The sequence below is a fragment of the Typha latifolia genome, chromosome 9, assembly GCF_019914945.1.
Source record: "Typha latifolia isolate L0001 chromosome 9, TyphaL0001v2, whole genome shotgun sequence".
Lineage (NCBI taxonomy): Eukaryota > Viridiplantae > Streptophyta > Magnoliopsida > Poales > Typhaceae > Typha > Typha latifolia.
The window spans coordinates 1,209,372-1,225,350 of NC_133094.1; the positions used below are offsets into that span (position 1 = coordinate 1,209,372).

A 15,979-nucleotide genomic window follows, 5' to 3' on the forward strand; every position below is an offset into this window, starting at 1 on the left:
TGAATAATAATAAAAATAAAGGGTGTTTTTATGAAATTCCATCTAATTTTTCATTTAACAATTGGGCCCCATTTTCTTATTAGTTGGGTCTCGTCGTGATATATACTTTGTTATTTCTCGCGGCGGCACTTTGTTCCCACCGCATCAAGATTCGGGCCGAAACTACCGGTGGTGATTGGTCCACGTGTCTCCGAGGAGGATAGAGAAAATAACTGCCTCCGCCGGCGAGCTAGAAGACGGTTACTGGTCTCTGTTTTCACGTGGCAGTGAGGTGGATGGAGCGAATTCTTGTCATTTACTAATAAGTTGATAAGAATTTCGAATCATTTCCATGAGATAAATTATTTAAATATTTATCTAAAAAGAATAAAAATATAGAATAGATACCAAACTTTAGGCTAGTATTATTTTATTTATTATTGTTTCTTTTTTCCCCCCTTTCAGAGTAAGGAGAGGAAGTATTGAGTTTGAAGAAATTAGAGAAAATTACTTTTTAGAGTTTGAGATTTGGAGAAGTTGATATAAAGACAACTAAAAAAAGAAGAAGATGAAATGATATGGAACTGAGGATGAGAGCATTTCTGTTTATCTATTAAGTTAGTCAAATTCTTAAAATTTCTTCTATTGAAATATTCACAGAGGAGGCTTAGAGATACATTCAAGATGTGATTAACCATAATATTACACATCAAACATGTATTCTATCAAATTAGATACTTCAAAATTGACTATTTATCTGCTTTTCTCTGAACTTATTCTGGATTATGGCAGAATATCAAAGCTATTGCTTCTGAATTCCATCCAAATGTTCAATTATTGAAGATGCTTTCTGTTGTTGGCTATCAGCTGGTGTTTCACATGCCAAAGCATCTATTTGCTGATAAAACTTTTGATTCCCCTATCTCTTCACTCATTGCCTTTTGTCTCTTGAATCTGAACTCAGAATGCCCCATTTTGATTCAGAAGAAGTCTGAAAGATAACCTCTTAATAATTAATAACTAGGTTTCCGCAGTTGGATCGATTGCTTTACACTCGTTACTACGATGAAAGTCTAATCGTCGCAATCTGAGTAAGGATGAAAACATAATGTGATCCTATAATAAATCATCAACATAAGTTGTGACTGCTTAGGTTTTTTGAACTATGAGAGAATCTTCAAGCATAGTTAGCAATTTGTACACTAATAGGGTTAGTTAGTATAGCACATCAAAGAGCTAGTGAGAGAGGCATTAGCCTTGCCGACACATCTTAGATCTCAGTCCACTCCAATCATGCTAATGCTAATCACTGCTTCCTTTTAGATTTCACTTGAAGTCAATTAAGTAGGAAAAGAGAAGGCCTGCCTCCATCTTATTAATGTACAGAGAAGGTTACAACTTCTATAAACATAGCATATATAAAAGGGCGTTCAAATGAAATGCACAGAGGCTCCAGTAACCCTACCCTCTCGAACTGCATACTATCACATAGAGTCTATATAAAAGACACCTATAAAAATATTCATCTTGTCTAGATTCCTGCTAGGCATTCGGGCGGTGGTGCAGGGTACCGGGATCGATCGGTGCAGTAATCGTAGACCATGTGGTTCAACCGGACCCAACGGTACAATCGGTTCTGGATCGGGCCGAGCTGCTGGTAGGATGGAGTGTCCCACCAATTGCTAGAAGTGGTGCTGCATCTACTTAGCCAAGAAGGAATAGAACATGCTTCAATATCAAAGTCCTTGTAATAGGCATAGAAGGGAGCTCTACTCCAATTTATCTTCTCCAATCCACCTCTTGTAGCCCAGTCATCAGCATTCCATATAGTTGAGAAGATACCCATGGGCTGTGCATTGGGGTATGGCACCCCTTTTGCTTCATTGTTCTTGTACACCCTTATTGGAACCTCATCAACAAAGAACCTGTTAAAAAGATATGGTTGGAATCACACAAACGAGTCAAGCACTGGAACAAGACTCTACCCTTGATTTATCTAAGGGGTTGAATGTCACATCTGTCTATAAATCAAAGGATAAACTCTTGATGCTTTTAATATATCTACTTCTTATTGACACATGATGATACAAAGGAATAATATATTGGTCCCCCTGCAGTAATATTCTGTCAGAAACTTGAGCTTAATTTCACTATGTGAGGGGCCACACAGAAAACAAATCAAGTTGCATAAATAACCATTAAAAAAGGACAAGTCCTTTGCAGAAATTGTTGTCTTTTAAGGCACATCAGTTAGACTAGTCAGTGGATAGAGGAGAGAAATTAGATGTTACTCAGGCTGCTAAAGCTGGGCCATGAGGGAGAGTAAATTACACTGTCAAAGTTACTAAAGGTCCAGTGGGGTAATAACTTTATAGCTGCAACTTGTTCCTTGGCTTCTTTGTTGTCCTCATCCATTTGTACAGGAGTCTCATCCAACTTGATGGAAAGGAGAGATCGATTTGTATTGATCCAATTTATTCACGAGATAATAAGAGCATTTGAATGCGTCTTCTAGCTCAGAAAAGATTCTTCTAGTATTAAGAACGAGAGAGTATAGATAGTGGCCTTAACGCTGTGCACTTACACAATATGGTGATGATTCCATAAGATTGAGTAGGTATGGAAATCTTTAGACGGATCGAACCATAGATTCACCCTCTGCTCTCGGTCTCCCTTCCCGCGCGCGTATACGTTAGTCTGGACTGTATACGGTTGCCCTGATCGGTTCCCCAAGAACTCGAAATCGAGCTCATCTCGAACAGTATTAGTATCTGAATTCAGCTGCAAGAGCAAAGCTTGGTAGAATCTCGTTCAAGTATGCTTAACTTATATATATATAAATATAAATATATAAAAGCACGAAGAAATGTACGTAGAACGCTGTCACTGTTCCAGCGGAGTCTCCTGCAATAAGCTTAATCTTCATGCTGACATGCCCAAACATGAACTTGTTCCTTGAAGCAAATCCACAACCTTTTTTTTTTTTAAATTTTTTATCAAGAGATGACAAAAGTTACCCAAGTGTTACATTTTAGCACCATTAATCACAAAAGAAAGCAAGGTTAAGAGGGCGAGCAGAGACCGACCTGAGGATTGGTCAAGTAGTAGCTGGATGGATGTGCCATTGTCAAGTTGCTTGATGTGGGATTGAGCCCAAGTGACATGGAAATCCCTTGCAAAGTTTGCAGGCTTTGCCTCGGAAGGAGAAGATAGCAGCGAGGCGGTGACTACTAGGAAGAGCGCAGCAAAGATGTGGAGAGCTCTCTCTGCCATTAGAGACTCAGAGTGAGAGAAGAAGAGAGTGAAGTATAGATGTTAAGCAACTTTGTTTATAGAATAGAGGAGTGTTTGCCAATTGGAAGAGGGGAAAGAGGAGGGAAAAGGGAAGCAGCTCGATGCCAGCTCTAAATGGGTCCCACTGTCATTTGAGCTCACAATGTAGGACTGGGAATAAAGGCTCTATGGCTAAGGACTAAGGACGGTAAACAAACAGTCTACTCGCTGTATTGGGACTCTTGGCATCAAAGACAAAACACCCACTTCTCTCAAAACACACAAACCTCTTCTCCTCTATTATTGATTTGCGCCATTTTGCATATACCACCCTCGTTTTTTTTAAAAAAAATTTGCTAATTTGTAGTTTATTACACTCTATATATGCTTGCTTGCAGAAAAGTTTCATTTGTAAATAATAAAAGTTTAGGGAGTTTATGTGCAATATTTCTCTACCATAAATGTGGCAGCTGGGTGAGGAGGAATTGGAGTCAATGGGCCTTAGTTCCAAGTGATGGGGCTGATCCAATGATTTTATAATTATTAGGTTTCTACTGTATATTTTTGGGATTAATATTTAATAAAAAAAATTTATTGGAGCATTGTGTTTTAATAGTTTGGGTCAATTATGAACAGTTAATTAGGAGAATAATTTGACTCCACTGTCTAATCTGTAAATTGGGAAGGATTAATCTTTTTTATTTGGTCAATAATAATTAGCCGTAGAGGCTTATGATCTATAGAAGCTAGATTAAACCAAATTCCTTTTTTATTTTGTTCAAATTTTCGTTTAAATATTTGAAATTCAAATTTGTTGCTTCTATTAGCCGGCAAAGGTACCACTAGTCCACTACCACAGCAAAGCCCAAACTAGACCCGGACATTTCTCCCAGGCCTCTCCCTCTCTCTCTCTCTCTCTCTCTCTCTCTCTCTCTCTCTGCCGTGGAAATGAACGCCATGGGTGACCTCATCTCCTCTCTCGACTCCCCCGATTCGTCTCCGTCATCCTCATCCTCATCCTCCGACTCTTCTCGCGTCGCCGAGATCAAATCGTGGCTTTCCTCCCAATTCGAGCCCTTGGGCCGCCCGGTTCCTGAATTCGCCTACACTCCTCGCGTTATCTCCCACCTCCACTCCCTCTCCTCCCTCTCACTCGCTCGCTCCCGCGCTGCTGCCATCGTCGCTGCCGACCTCCGCCTTAAAGCCCTCGAGTTCCGCGCACAGGCCGCCCGGATCCGAGAGATCCTCGACCGGATCGGACTCTCCCGCGAGAACCTGTCTCCAGCCGCAATATCCTCCGCGCACATCGTCGCCGCAGTTGCCAACCTCCTCGACATCCGCGACACCGAGATGAGCAGGTAGACGACTTGGTTTCCTTTTCTTTTTCTTTTTTTTGCAATAATGGCTTTAGATCGCATAAAGTTGCGATTTTGTTGTTTAATTTTAGTTCAAAAGGCGTTGGATAGGAGAAAGTTGCGATTTTTTTCCTGGAATTTTGTTCTTTTATGGTTATGTAGTTTCATTGTGGCCAATGGGGATCTGGCTCTGAGGAAGGCGGATGTCGAGGAGAAGAGGGCCAAGGTGCAGAAGGAGTCGCAGGCCCTTCTCGAGTATACCAGGAAGGCCATCGCTAAGCTCACCGAGCTCAAGAAGTAGGAATGCAGAAGTTCAATTGATAACTTATTCTGTTTTCTTCTAATTTGAGGGGTAGCAAATGAGTGAGAGAATCATCATGTCTGTTTCGTTTGCAGGACTTATGGGAAGTTCGAAAATGAAGTGGCAATGCATGAGGCGAAGATGCATCAGTGGCAGACAAACTTGGCTATTTTGGACTCGAAAGAACGGCAATACATGCTTCAGCTTTCAAACTACAAGGTACTTGGAATTCACAGGGTTCAGCTGCTACCTGCACTATTCTAATAATACTATATTCTTGTTGGATTTTGCTGAGGGATGGCTAAATATACTAGATCCTCATAATTCTCATTCTACTGACAACCTAACCTAGCTAAAATTGTATGCTTAGATAAGTATCTAAGGATTGCATGTCAATTGCACGAGTAATATAGATTCCGTACCTGCTCCTTCAAGAACCATTGCAAAACAATCCCGTGGCAAATGACTAGAATTTAGCACTAATTCTCTGAGGTTTGCTCATTCTGGCATTTTCCTCCACTGCTAGTATCATAGTGGGACTATATATAGGCTCACTGTCCTTGTAAATTGTACGGGATTGCTGGATGTTTGGGATTTTTTTTTTTGTTTGTTGAGATAAGATTCATATAAATGAAGTAATTCTACAATGTGATAAGTGATGAAATGGCTTGGTGCCATTTCTAGTGAACTGCTTGTGTTGATTCTATTTGATTCACGGTCTTGAAACTTTAGGACTGGATGTTGAAACTCAGCATGTCAATGTAGAACACTCCAAGATTTCCTTTTTCTTTTGCATTGTTGATTTCTTGGGAATTATTTATTTCAATATCCTTTTTAACTCCATATCCATTTCTTGTGTGCTGTGGCAAGAACATGATTGCCTCCATTTTCAATAGGATGTTGATCCCAAATAGTTGGGATTAAAGCCTTTTCTTGTTTTGTTCAGATGCCGTACTATTCCTGTTGTTACTGGTGGCAGTGCTGCTGCATTATTGCATTGCATGTCTTTGAAACTAAATTTGCTGTCAAAATGTTTCATGAATCTTTATGAATTCAGCACTAATTCTGATACTTCCTTTCCATTTAGTAGAAGAATAAACCTTTTCTGTAGTATGGAAGACCATATATTTATATACATGAAACCATAATATTCTTTTCTTTATGGTTGACGTGTTGTGAACAGGCAATACTGAACCGTGTGGGATATACTCCAGAGATAAACCATGGTGTGCTGATGGAAATGGCGGAGCATAAGAAAGACCTAGAGAAGAAAACAAAACCTATTATGGATACCTTAAGAAGTTACCAAGATTTGCCACCTGTATGTAATATGCATCACTATCATTTCAAGAATTATCATGCATAATTGATGCTTATGAACAATTCTCATGTTTATGTGATCAGGATAAAGCTCTTGCTGCATTAGCTATAGAGGACAAAAAGAGGCAGTATGCAGCTGCTGAGAAGTATCTGGAAGATGTGTTGCATTCTGCTCTAACCGCACCTCAATTATGACAGGTATGAAATCAGATTCATTTAGTTCCATTTAATTTATATTTCAAGATTTCATTGATGTTTTTCTTGCTGAGAAGTTATGTTCCATTTACTAGATGTTGGGATTTTGACAGTACCTAATATGAAAGACGTAGTTGTAATAAAATATGCTTTGCAACTATAAAAATTATTTAACGTTTATAAAAATATATGCTTAATTAAGTTTTTGTTTATGGGAACTATTGTTGGTTCTCAAACTCTGACAAGAATATGATAGATTGTAGATTGTATGTTCTCTTGATATTTATGGCAATCTAGATATAGACCAAAAAAAGAAAATGTGACCGGTTCATATTATCAAGTGATAGTAATACTGAAATATGTGACCAGTAGTCCTAGTCGAAAATCAAAATCTTATTTTATCATAATAGTAATCACTTAATGGTATGCTTCAGTTATTTTGACCTTTATGTTGGAACATTATGCAAATAACCCGATTCATGCACATAAAAGGGTGAGCAAAATGTAGTTTACTTCTACAATGTTGCACAGATGCATCTGATTCCTAAGTATACAAGTAGAGGAATAAGAGATATGTGTAGGGGTGAAAATAGATCCGATACGGATCGGATAATGTTCAACCTACGTTCGAATTTATATTTTTAGTCTGGATGGGGATTCGGATATAGATATTGGACGGATAACAAAATTTAAAACCATATTCTAACTAAACAGATACGGATAATTTTTAGATAGATGATCATATCTTAAACGGATGTTGATCAAATTTTAAACGAATTGTAATATTTTATTTAGATATAATTAACACAAAATATTAAGAGTTTCACAAAAATTATTTTTGTATGTCAAATACATATAAAATTAGAGAAATTAATCTTTAGTAATAATATATAACACATCATTAGATAGGAAACTTTTATCTGAATCCAATTCGAATTGAGTTGAATAGCGGATCGGATCAGAGTTAATCCGACTTGTTTTCACCCCTAGATATGTACAATAACCACAATTACTTAGAATTATAGAATGGAAAATTTTAACTGGAGAGGTTCACACAGTATACCCCAACTCAGCCACTGACTAATCGATGAGTGGTGACTTTGAAGCTTTTTCTTCTCTACAAGGTGCTAAAGCATGTCGATGCCCCAACAAAATACTCTAATTTGAATTGCTGTCAGAATTGTTTGCTTGTATACTAAATTTCTTTCTTTGATTCCCCGTATGCAGGTTCTCAGGTGCAGGCTCTCTTCGCCAGTGACGATCTTGATCTGCTTTCGGATAGTACACTCTTCCTGAATATAACGACAAATGTGTATGAGATTCTTATGCGATGAAGTTGCGAGAAGATATTCTTCCACACTTATCTTCTTCATTATCATGTACATAGCCTTTTTTAATAGACGGATTCCCTTGTATTGCACCACTTTATCAACTTATTTAAGATACAGATTTACTTTTTGTAAAAGGAGATTGGCATATAAGAAATTCTCACCTTTTTTGGATTTCTTATCCTCATTGCAAATTCGAGGTTTGGATCAGATTCTGGTCAGTAATGCTTATATTTATCTTTTTGGTGTTTGAGGATGTAGAAGTTCCACATAAAGTATGATTCATAAGTCAAACATCCAAAAGTCCATAGATGGTGTTCTGCTTTATTCTGATTAGTGTATGAGGTCAAAATCTTTGCAACTAATCCACTTTATTCCACCGGAGACAAAATTCTCATTTGCCTCGTTGCTTTTGTTTTCTTCTTCAAAGGCAGGAGTTGACTCCAGTTTTGAAGCCTAATACTCCTTTCAGTCAACTCTTGTTTGTCAAAATCCCATCATGTCTCAACAATTACTCGCTGATCCAACGGTCCAGATTTGCACCGGTGTATCAATCTTACCACGACGACTTCTAATCCTTCGTTTGACATTTCTAGCCACATAATAGAAGTTAGTTCACCTGTCGTCAACGTATCCTCTCCCATCCTGACCGTCCGATCTCTATTTCTCCGATCCAACGGGTAAAAACATAGACAAAGTCAACTATTATGAGTTAGCCCCAAATATTCCGTCGTTGTCTCGGGACACAAATTCTAGGGCTTGACTTCGAAGCCAAGGCACGTTTGCTTACTTTTAAAAAGTCTACCCCACGACCTATACGATGAGTTTGATCTAATCACGACCGTTGGATCGAAAGCGTAGTGGTTGACTTTTAGCTATATAAACACACCAACTCTTTTAGAGAGGGCAGAGAAGAGGTGTTCACTTCGGTCCTTGCTTACGTGGAAGGATGCCGGCCGTCGATCTGATGGGGTGCAAGAAAATGGACGATCTGATGGCGATCCAGGAGGCTACGGCGGCGGGGCTAAGAAGCCTCGAGGACTTCTTGGTGTATCTTTCGGTCCAGAAGGCATCTCAGCCGTTGGATTGCAGGGAGATTGCGGATCGAACGATCAGCAAGTTTCGGAGGCTGATCTCGATGCTGGACCGGACTGGCCGCGCCCGGTTCAGGCGCGGCCCGACCGCGGCAGGGCCAACCCTAACCCTACCTCCGCCGCCGCCGGAGGCACCTACTCCGGCGGAGCAAGCGCTCGACTTTACAAAGCCGATCGCCGGATCATCAACGGCGAACTCGTCGGTCACCGGCAGCGAAGGCAGCGTCACGAACTCCAGGCCACCGCTCAGCTCCGGGAAGCCGCCGCTGCCCTACAAGAAGAGGTGCTCTGATCACTCTGGTGCCGTTTGGCGCTGCTCCAAGAAGAGGTAAATGAGAGACCCTCTCCTAACCGTCGCCCACCGGGCGCACGTTAGCGAGACGCGCCCCCTAAGGCTAACGTACCCTCTTGGTTAAATCTCGCCGATGCAGGAAGGATCGAGCAAAACAGAGGACGATACGAGTCCCGGCGATAAGCGAGAAGATAGCCGATATACCAGCAGATGAGTACTCGTGGCGAAAATACGGGCAGAAGCCGATAAAAGGATCTCCTCATCCCCGGTACGTACAGCCGATCCTCCTCAACCAAATTACCATCTCGCGCTTCTCTTATCCGGATAACCCTGACCGTCGGATCGGGATCTTTCGCAGGGGGTATTACAGGTGCAGCACGTACCGGGGGTGCCCGGCGCGGAAGCACGTGGAGAGGGCGACGGACGACACGGCGATGCTCATCGTGACGTACGAATGGGAACACTGCCACGTGCCGTAGCTACTTCGCCGTACCATCTCGTGATACTCGGGAAGAGCGATGGTGTAACTTTTCCTTTATTTTTTTTTTTTCTTTTTCACTGGATTTTATTTCTTATATATATACATATATAAATTGTTACGAGTATAATACTAGAAGTTTTTTTTATTATAATTATTGAATAATACTAGAAGTGTAAAAGAGGGAGATTAATGGCAATTTTAGTTTGGGTTGCTGATATTAAGCTGTTTCGAAGTCAAAGGGGTCGAGTGGTGATGGGCCCCATTGGTTGATTTTGTGGGTCCCTTCTTGACAAATGCAAAAGTGGACACTAAGTGGGCCGAGGCTCAAATCTAAGTTGGGTCGAGCCCATTACATCGAGCTATGAGCTATCCGGTCGATTATCGATATACTAATACTATGGTATCTAAAAGGTCATGGCGAATATATAGAGGAGTTATGCTATCGTCACTGCCCTCTCGTTTCGCGATCCCTATTACGACCTTTCCACTATTCTTCCATTCCTACCCCTCTCGCTCCCCTCCTCTTACCCTTGGATTTCCCACCCAAAAACTCTCTCAAATGGCCACCGCCGCCGCCGTACCGGAGTCAACGGCGACCGACGGAGAACCCTCTCCGGCTCCTCCCGCCGCCGCTTCTGACGTGATCGTGCAGTACGTGGTTCTCCGCCGCGACCTGATCGACACGTGGCCGCTAGGCAGCATCGTGACCCAGGGTTGCCACGCGTCCGTCGCGGCTGTGTGGGCCCACCGCGATCACCCTGATACCGTCGTCTACTGCTCCCCGTCAAACGTCGACTCGATGCACAAGGTATGTTCGACGAAATGCCTCAGAGAAGGTTAAGCTTAACACTCTTAAGAGTGGTTGGTTGCATATGCATATTTCTGCCTATACTAGATATTTTTTCACACTGGAGAGGTAATTATTTATCAATCGAATTGACGAAGATTTAACGGTTAAAATTCTCAAGGATATAATAGGAATGCAAAATTGTTTAAAGATATTACTGTCCAATAGGTAATTATCATTTTTTAAAAATATTACGTTGCAAATTATTTTCTAACAATTACATTATCTTAATAATTAATTAAATAAAAGACATATATATTCTTAGGTGAGAGTAATGAATATATATCAGAATAAGAGTAATATCTTTTTATAATTAACTTGATGAAAGTTTATTTAAATATTATCTTTTGATTATTTTTTATTATTTACATATATCTCTCGTCAGTTTAAGATTGATTTAAGCTAAAATTTAATAATAGATAGAGATAGAGAATCATAATTAAATTGAATTCTATCTCCAAAAACTCAAATTTAAATGGTTTAGTATTAAATGATATCTTTCATAATTCAGGTATAATAATTTCTGTCACAATTATATCTAAGAAAGATAAATCTTAATGAAAGAAAAGAAGTAGTTAGGCACATGTAATTAAATCTTCTTAACTAATATATCATTTTTTTTTACGTAATGTGGTTTTGGAATCGATATCGAGAAATATTAAGATTATAAATTTTAGAGGGGTATTGAAGTATTTGTCAATTTCGTATCCACTTAAATGTAGGTTGCTAAAAACGTGTATGGAAATTAATTATTGGATATATGCTTGCTTTAGGTGACTTTGGAGGTGAAAGGGGAGGTGCAGCTGAGGAACCTGGCCGAAAAGCTGGAGGGGTCTGGGATTGCGCATAAGCTGTGGATTGAGCAGCCTGAGAACATACCCACCTGCCTTGCGACAAGGCCATGCCCCAAGTCGCAAGTCGCCTCCTTCTTCAAGAAGCTCAAGCTCTGCAAGTGAGCTAGGTATCAAGATTATCTACCTATTGTTTTGTGATTCATTTTGGACTTGAGAAGTGTCAGTATTCAAAAGAAACTTGAAATTGTAGATGAGTACTTCTATTAATGATGAACATCCATGTTTCAGCACAGGAGTTGATATTGCTACATGATGGTCTCTATGAGCATCTTTGATGAACTCTTGTTCCTTGGTGTTTGCTTTGGGCAACTTAATTGCTAAGATGATTTATCCAAACAACCTTTGCAAAATGAATACTTGTTGATAATTTCAAATATGAGAGGCTGGGTAGAGCTGTGTTTTATGGGAAAAGTACAGACTACATAAGGAGGATGGTCAATGAATTGATGGAGCAGCAGGTTGCAACTCGGATAGCTAGGAGGGACTTTATGATGGCCAGGGGAGATTACTTGAGGAGGTGTTGTGGACCGGAGTACCTGAGCCAGGATTAGCAATTGTAATCGATATCAAATGGTTAAGTTACAATGTGCACTGGAGCTCTGGCAATTATCAGTTTGGGTGCTACATTGCCATAAGTTTAAGTAAACTGTAACAAGTGAGTAGATAAATTTGAAGTCTCTCCCTTGATAATGTGAAGATGGTGTCTACACCATTGTTTAGATCTGCAGACCCCAAATGGCTGGCACTGAAGGACTTGGCTTTAGGCCACAGGGGTCTACAAATTGGAGTTTATAGGTATTGCTTGTGTGAGTTAGGAGTGCATGCCACACCGCATTTTTTTTTTTTTTTTTTTGAAAAAGAACTTACAGATGTTAGGAAGTTTTCAATCTAAATTGTTGTTAAATCTGAAGGAAATATTTCCAGGAACAGATTCATGGTAAAAATAGTATATCAGACAATGAAGAGATAGATCAATAAACACATCAGGAGATGGACTAAAGATGCTCGTGGCATTTGTATCTCTCCACTGGCTATGTGCTATGCAACATTATCAACTATCTTTATGGAAAAAACCTTCTAGTCATTTCATACAAGCCAGTACAATGAATAAGAGGTATCTATTAACGAATTTACAGACTTAAAAACAGAAGGTTCAGTGCTCAGCAGCAGCAGCAGCAGCATAATATGATGATTGTTATCTCACAACTCTACTAAGTACTGACAAGAGAACTATGCACAAGAACTTTTTACATCCTTGGCTCGAAGCAGCAATATGTGCAGCCATCTCAGCCTGGAACTCTAGTATCCAGAAGAAAAGGCTCAGCTCAATCCTTGTACCACTACTGGAACAGCTCTTACTTTCGTGGAGAATTTCTCTTCGGTGAGAAAAGCCTCCGAGGTGAGAACATGCTCAAATTTCTTGGGGAAGCAAGGCCATTGATTGATCGGTAATCTGACATCAAAAGCCCCTCATGTCCATCTTTGATCCCCACATTGCTTGAAATCATCCCGCTGGTGAATGTGCCACATTTGGCCAGCTTCCCGAACCACGAGTTCTTCTTTGATGTTAAGCTAGGTGCTGTTCCATTCATCCTTGCACTGAGATAGTCACGAACAGCCTCTACGCTCTGCTCCACGACATCCATTGGAGGACAAACAAGAGGGTTACCCTCGGCATGGAACTTCCGGAGCTTAGTTAGGCATCCCATGGAATCAGGAAGAACACTTATCTTGTTGTAACTGATGTCAAGCTCAACTAGGGAGACAAGAAGGCCAATGGCATAAGGGAGGGATTGGAGGAACTGGAAATTTTGGCTGATATTGAGGACTTCGAGACGGATGAGGTTCTCAAGGTCATCCGGGAGGGAGCGGAGGCAGTTCAGGCGCGCATCGAGGACCTGAAGAGAGGTCATGTGCGAGGTGGAGTAGGGGAGGCAGGCAAGCTTGTTGGAATTAACAGAGAGCTTCCTTAGATTCGTGAGTTCAAAGCCCATGGTGTCTGGAAGCTTGGTCAATTTGTTGAAGTTGGCATTTAACTCCTCTAGAGCCCTGAACAGATTCAGAAAGCAAAGATAAATCAGAAACAAACAAAAAAAAAATGCTTTAATGCTTTGCAAGGAAACAGACAGAAGGAAAGAAGTGAAGCAAAAGTGGTTGTGCGGTATGTATTTTATATTAAATCTGATTCTTGTGGATTATATATGGATTCATTTACATGATACTAGTTGGCTAAAATAAAGATTATGTTTAAGGTGGTCAAAAATTGTGTACACATCATTGAATATTAAAGTTAATTTTGATTAAAATGGATTAGATAAGTAGGCAAACATAAGCCCTTCAAGTTATCTTGTCAAGCTGATCTTATTACGTAATCATAATATGCTGTACTTCCTGTACTTTTATCACCTTCGTAGAAGGCACTATTCCCTACCTTTGACTTTCTCTATCCAGATATTTCCACACAAAAAATAAACATAAAGGGTACCATGACTTTAGATTGTGTGTGTGTGTTTTTTTTTTTAAAAAAAACTTTTTCTGATGAAGGACATCAGAATTTGAATGATACCCAAAGTAGCACATGCTATTGGCTTCTCAAGAATCTTTTGGACTTTTGATTCTCATCTCATCTCTCTCTCTCTCTCTCTCTCTCTCTCTCTCTCTCGGTATTAGGATAAAGACACCAACTAGTGAGTTACAATTAAACTATAGTTTGTTCTTCTCTCTTGATTACTCTATTACTTGCTGACCAATTCTTTGCTACTAATTTACCTAACAAACTATGCATCTTGTGCAGATATTTTTGACCATTCAGATCTATTGAGGAGATTAATCAATAGACTCAACCACCCTCTCTTTGCGGATAGATTAATGGGTTGGTGGTGTTATGCTTACTTGCAGTCTTCAATGTTCTTTGGAAGGGACTCAAGAAGGTTGCCGGAGACATTGAGGACCTTGAGCTTGGAGAGGCATCCAATGGAGTTTGGCAGAGATTTGAGCTGGTTCGAGTGCGCATCCAGCACCACCAAGTTCAGTAGCCTGGCTATCACTGATTCTGGAATGCTCTGCTTACGTATATTACACGAACCATGCAAATGAAGAGCAAACAACATCAGCAAAATATTAACAAAGGAATAGAACATGTATCAGAATACTCATATGACAACCTTTTTCTACTTATGATGTTTCTTTTATCATTGAACTGGACTTCTTAGCCCCCCCACCCAACTCCTGTTTGGCTACTGGATAAAGGGGTTTTATTCTTGCAACAAGTGGGATCATTGTTTTTTTTTTTTTTTTTTTTTTTTTTTTTTTTTTTTAAATCCATTATCGGCGTTTAGTTGCAGGATTGGATAAAAGCTGGTTTACTGAATATTTGTATAAAATAGAAGAGAGTATCTTTTTTCTTTTCTGGGTTTCAAAGATAAGTTTGAACCTTGAGTTTTACCATCCCAGCTTGCCCCTTTTTAACCCTTGTCAGAGGATTTATTCCTAGATAAATATTCCTTGTTCTTGAATGGATGGTGGAGGCCTCTACCAATAATCTCATATACTTTCAATCACTAATTAATGCAATCAACCAGCGTAGTTAATACTTTACGCAGATATGGCAAAGATCTAATGCGGCCACAAAAAATAACGACAACAAAATTGCAAAATTTACCTCAAGATTGTTGTTGGAGATGTCCAACTTAGTGATGGTTGCCAGATTAGTGGGAGGATTAGGGAGAGAATCCAAGGATTGGGCACTCAAGTCCAGCTTCTGGGCCATCTCCTTCTCCTTCTCCAACTCCTCCCTTGTTGCAAGACTACTACGTTTCCCTTCCATTCTCATGATCTTCTCTTTCTCTTCTCCTCTTCAAACCCAACAAAATGGTAAAAAAAATTAAAAAAAAAAAAAAAAAAGAGTCAGAGAATAAGAAAGAAAGAGAGGCACTAAGAAACCACCCAAAAGATTACAAGACTCACCTCTTCTGAGTGACAAACTAAGCCTTTTACTCTCTTTTGTGGGCAAAGGACTCGAAATGGATTATAGAAGGAGATGAGGAGAAGGAGGCCTTTAATAGAGAGAGAGAGAGAGAGAGAGAGAGAGAGAGAGAAGGAGAAGAGGGTGGGGGTGTTCCAAGTACGTACGGATGTACCGTGGCGGCTTACACACGTGTAGGAGGTGACGTCAGAGGTGGAATTGGCACGTAGTTCTCGCGGCAAAGTCAGCGATAACACCGCCAGCCACATATTACTTGCTGCCGTTTGGATTTTTAGGGAATTGGAGTTACTCTTGACATCAAAAACCATTTTATTTCTCTACAAAAATTTATACTAATATTTATCATCACAACTCTTTTATGACTCGATTAATCCACATTTACTGACCTAATCGCCGCCCCAAATTATGTTCAACTGGACTGAGGCCGACTCATACCAAATAATCCCTAGTGGAGCTTTGAAGGCTCTTTCTTTCCCAAGTTTAATTAGTGCTTCTTGTGATATAGTCAATAAAAAGGAAATGATTGGAATTTGACAATTACCTTCATTGATAATAATCAATGTGATCTTTTAACCATATCAAATTCCTTTTTAGTTATTGTTATCACGGTAGACATCCAAATCTCCTCCATTGGTGCTTGGATTTGACATTTTGTTTCCTTTTTGTCTAACAACA

At 39.9% G+C, this 15,979-nt stretch overlaps 5 protein-coding genes and 1 long non-coding RNA gene across 7 annotated transcripts; 4 read left to right on the forward strand and 2 right to left on the reverse strand.

Annotated features, from left to right (window-relative positions):
- Positions 1-1,324: 1,324 nt before the first annotated feature.
- LOC140794850 (probable xyloglucan endotransglucosylase/hydrolase protein 7) lies at positions 1,325-3,526 on the reverse strand. Its single transcript, XM_073147107.1, has 4 exons — positions 3,066-3,526; positions 2,852-2,952; positions 2,564-2,760; positions 1,325-1,904 (listed from the first exon to the last, which is right to left on the reverse strand). The coding sequence occupies exons 1-4, from the start codon at positions 3,250-3,252 to the stop codon at positions 1,511-1,513; spliced, it is 879 nt and encodes a 292-aa protein (XP_073003208.1). The 5' UTR covers positions 3,253-3,526; the 3' UTR covers positions 1,325-1,510.
- A 582-nt stretch (positions 3,527-4,108) lies between these two features.
- Positions 4,109-7,932, forward strand: LOC140794849 (AUGMIN subunit 1). Its single transcript, XM_073147106.1, has 6 exons — positions 4,109-4,610; positions 4,770-4,904; positions 5,004-5,127; positions 6,092-6,229; positions 6,313-6,426; positions 7,651-7,932. Exons 1-5 carry the CDS (start codon positions 4,201-4,203, stop codon positions 6,421-6,423), a joined length of 918 nt encoding a protein of 305 aa, XP_073003207.1. The 5' UTR covers positions 4,109-4,200; the 3' UTR covers positions 6,424-6,426; positions 7,651-7,932.
- A 729-nt stretch (positions 7,933-8,661) lies between these two features.
- On the forward strand, positions 8,662-9,833 carry LOC140794852 (probable WRKY transcription factor 17). Its single transcript, XM_073147109.1, has 3 exons — positions 8,662-9,173; positions 9,277-9,405; positions 9,496-9,833. Exons 1-3 carry the CDS (start codon positions 8,701-8,703, stop codon positions 9,614-9,616), a joined length of 723 nt encoding a protein of 240 aa, XP_073003210.1. The 5' UTR covers positions 8,662-8,700; the 3' UTR covers positions 9,617-9,833.
- Positions 9,834-10,029: 196 nt separating this feature from the next.
- Positions 10,030-12,234, forward strand: LOC140794854 (uncharacterized). Of its 2 annotated transcripts, none has more exons than XM_073147110.1 (3): positions 10,030-10,426; positions 11,239-11,426; positions 11,548-12,234. In XM_073147110.1, the coding sequence occupies exons 1-2, from the start codon at positions 10,055-10,057 to the stop codon at positions 11,419-11,421; spliced, it is 555 nt and encodes a 184-aa protein (XP_073003211.1). In that variant the 5' UTR covers positions 10,030-10,054; the 3' UTR covers positions 11,422-11,426; positions 11,548-12,234. The 2 variants fall into 2 exon arrangements, with proteins under 2 accessions (XP_073003211.1, XP_073003212.1); XM_073147111.1 differs by having other exon boundaries at positions 11,553-12,234.
- A 76-nt stretch (positions 12,235-12,310) lies between these two features.
- Positions 12,311-15,385, reverse strand: LOC140794851 (plant intracellular Ras-group-related LRR protein 1-like). Its single transcript, XM_073147108.1, has 4 exons — positions 15,286-15,385; positions 14,981-15,173; positions 14,212-14,381; positions 12,311-13,368 (listed from the first exon to the last, which is right to left on the reverse strand). The coding sequence occupies exons 2-4, from the start codon at positions 15,149-15,151 to the stop codon at positions 12,675-12,677; spliced, it is 1,035 nt and encodes a 344-aa protein (XP_073003209.1). The 5' UTR covers positions 15,152-15,173; positions 15,286-15,385; the 3' UTR covers positions 12,311-12,674.
- LOC140794855 (uncharacterized) lies at positions 13,340-14,534 on the forward strand. The gene is made up of 2 exons (XR_012110219.1): positions 13,340-13,480; positions 14,114-14,534. It is a non-coding gene; the product is annotated as an uncharacterized lncRNA (long non-coding RNA).
- Positions 15,386-15,979: the final 594 nt, after the last annotated feature.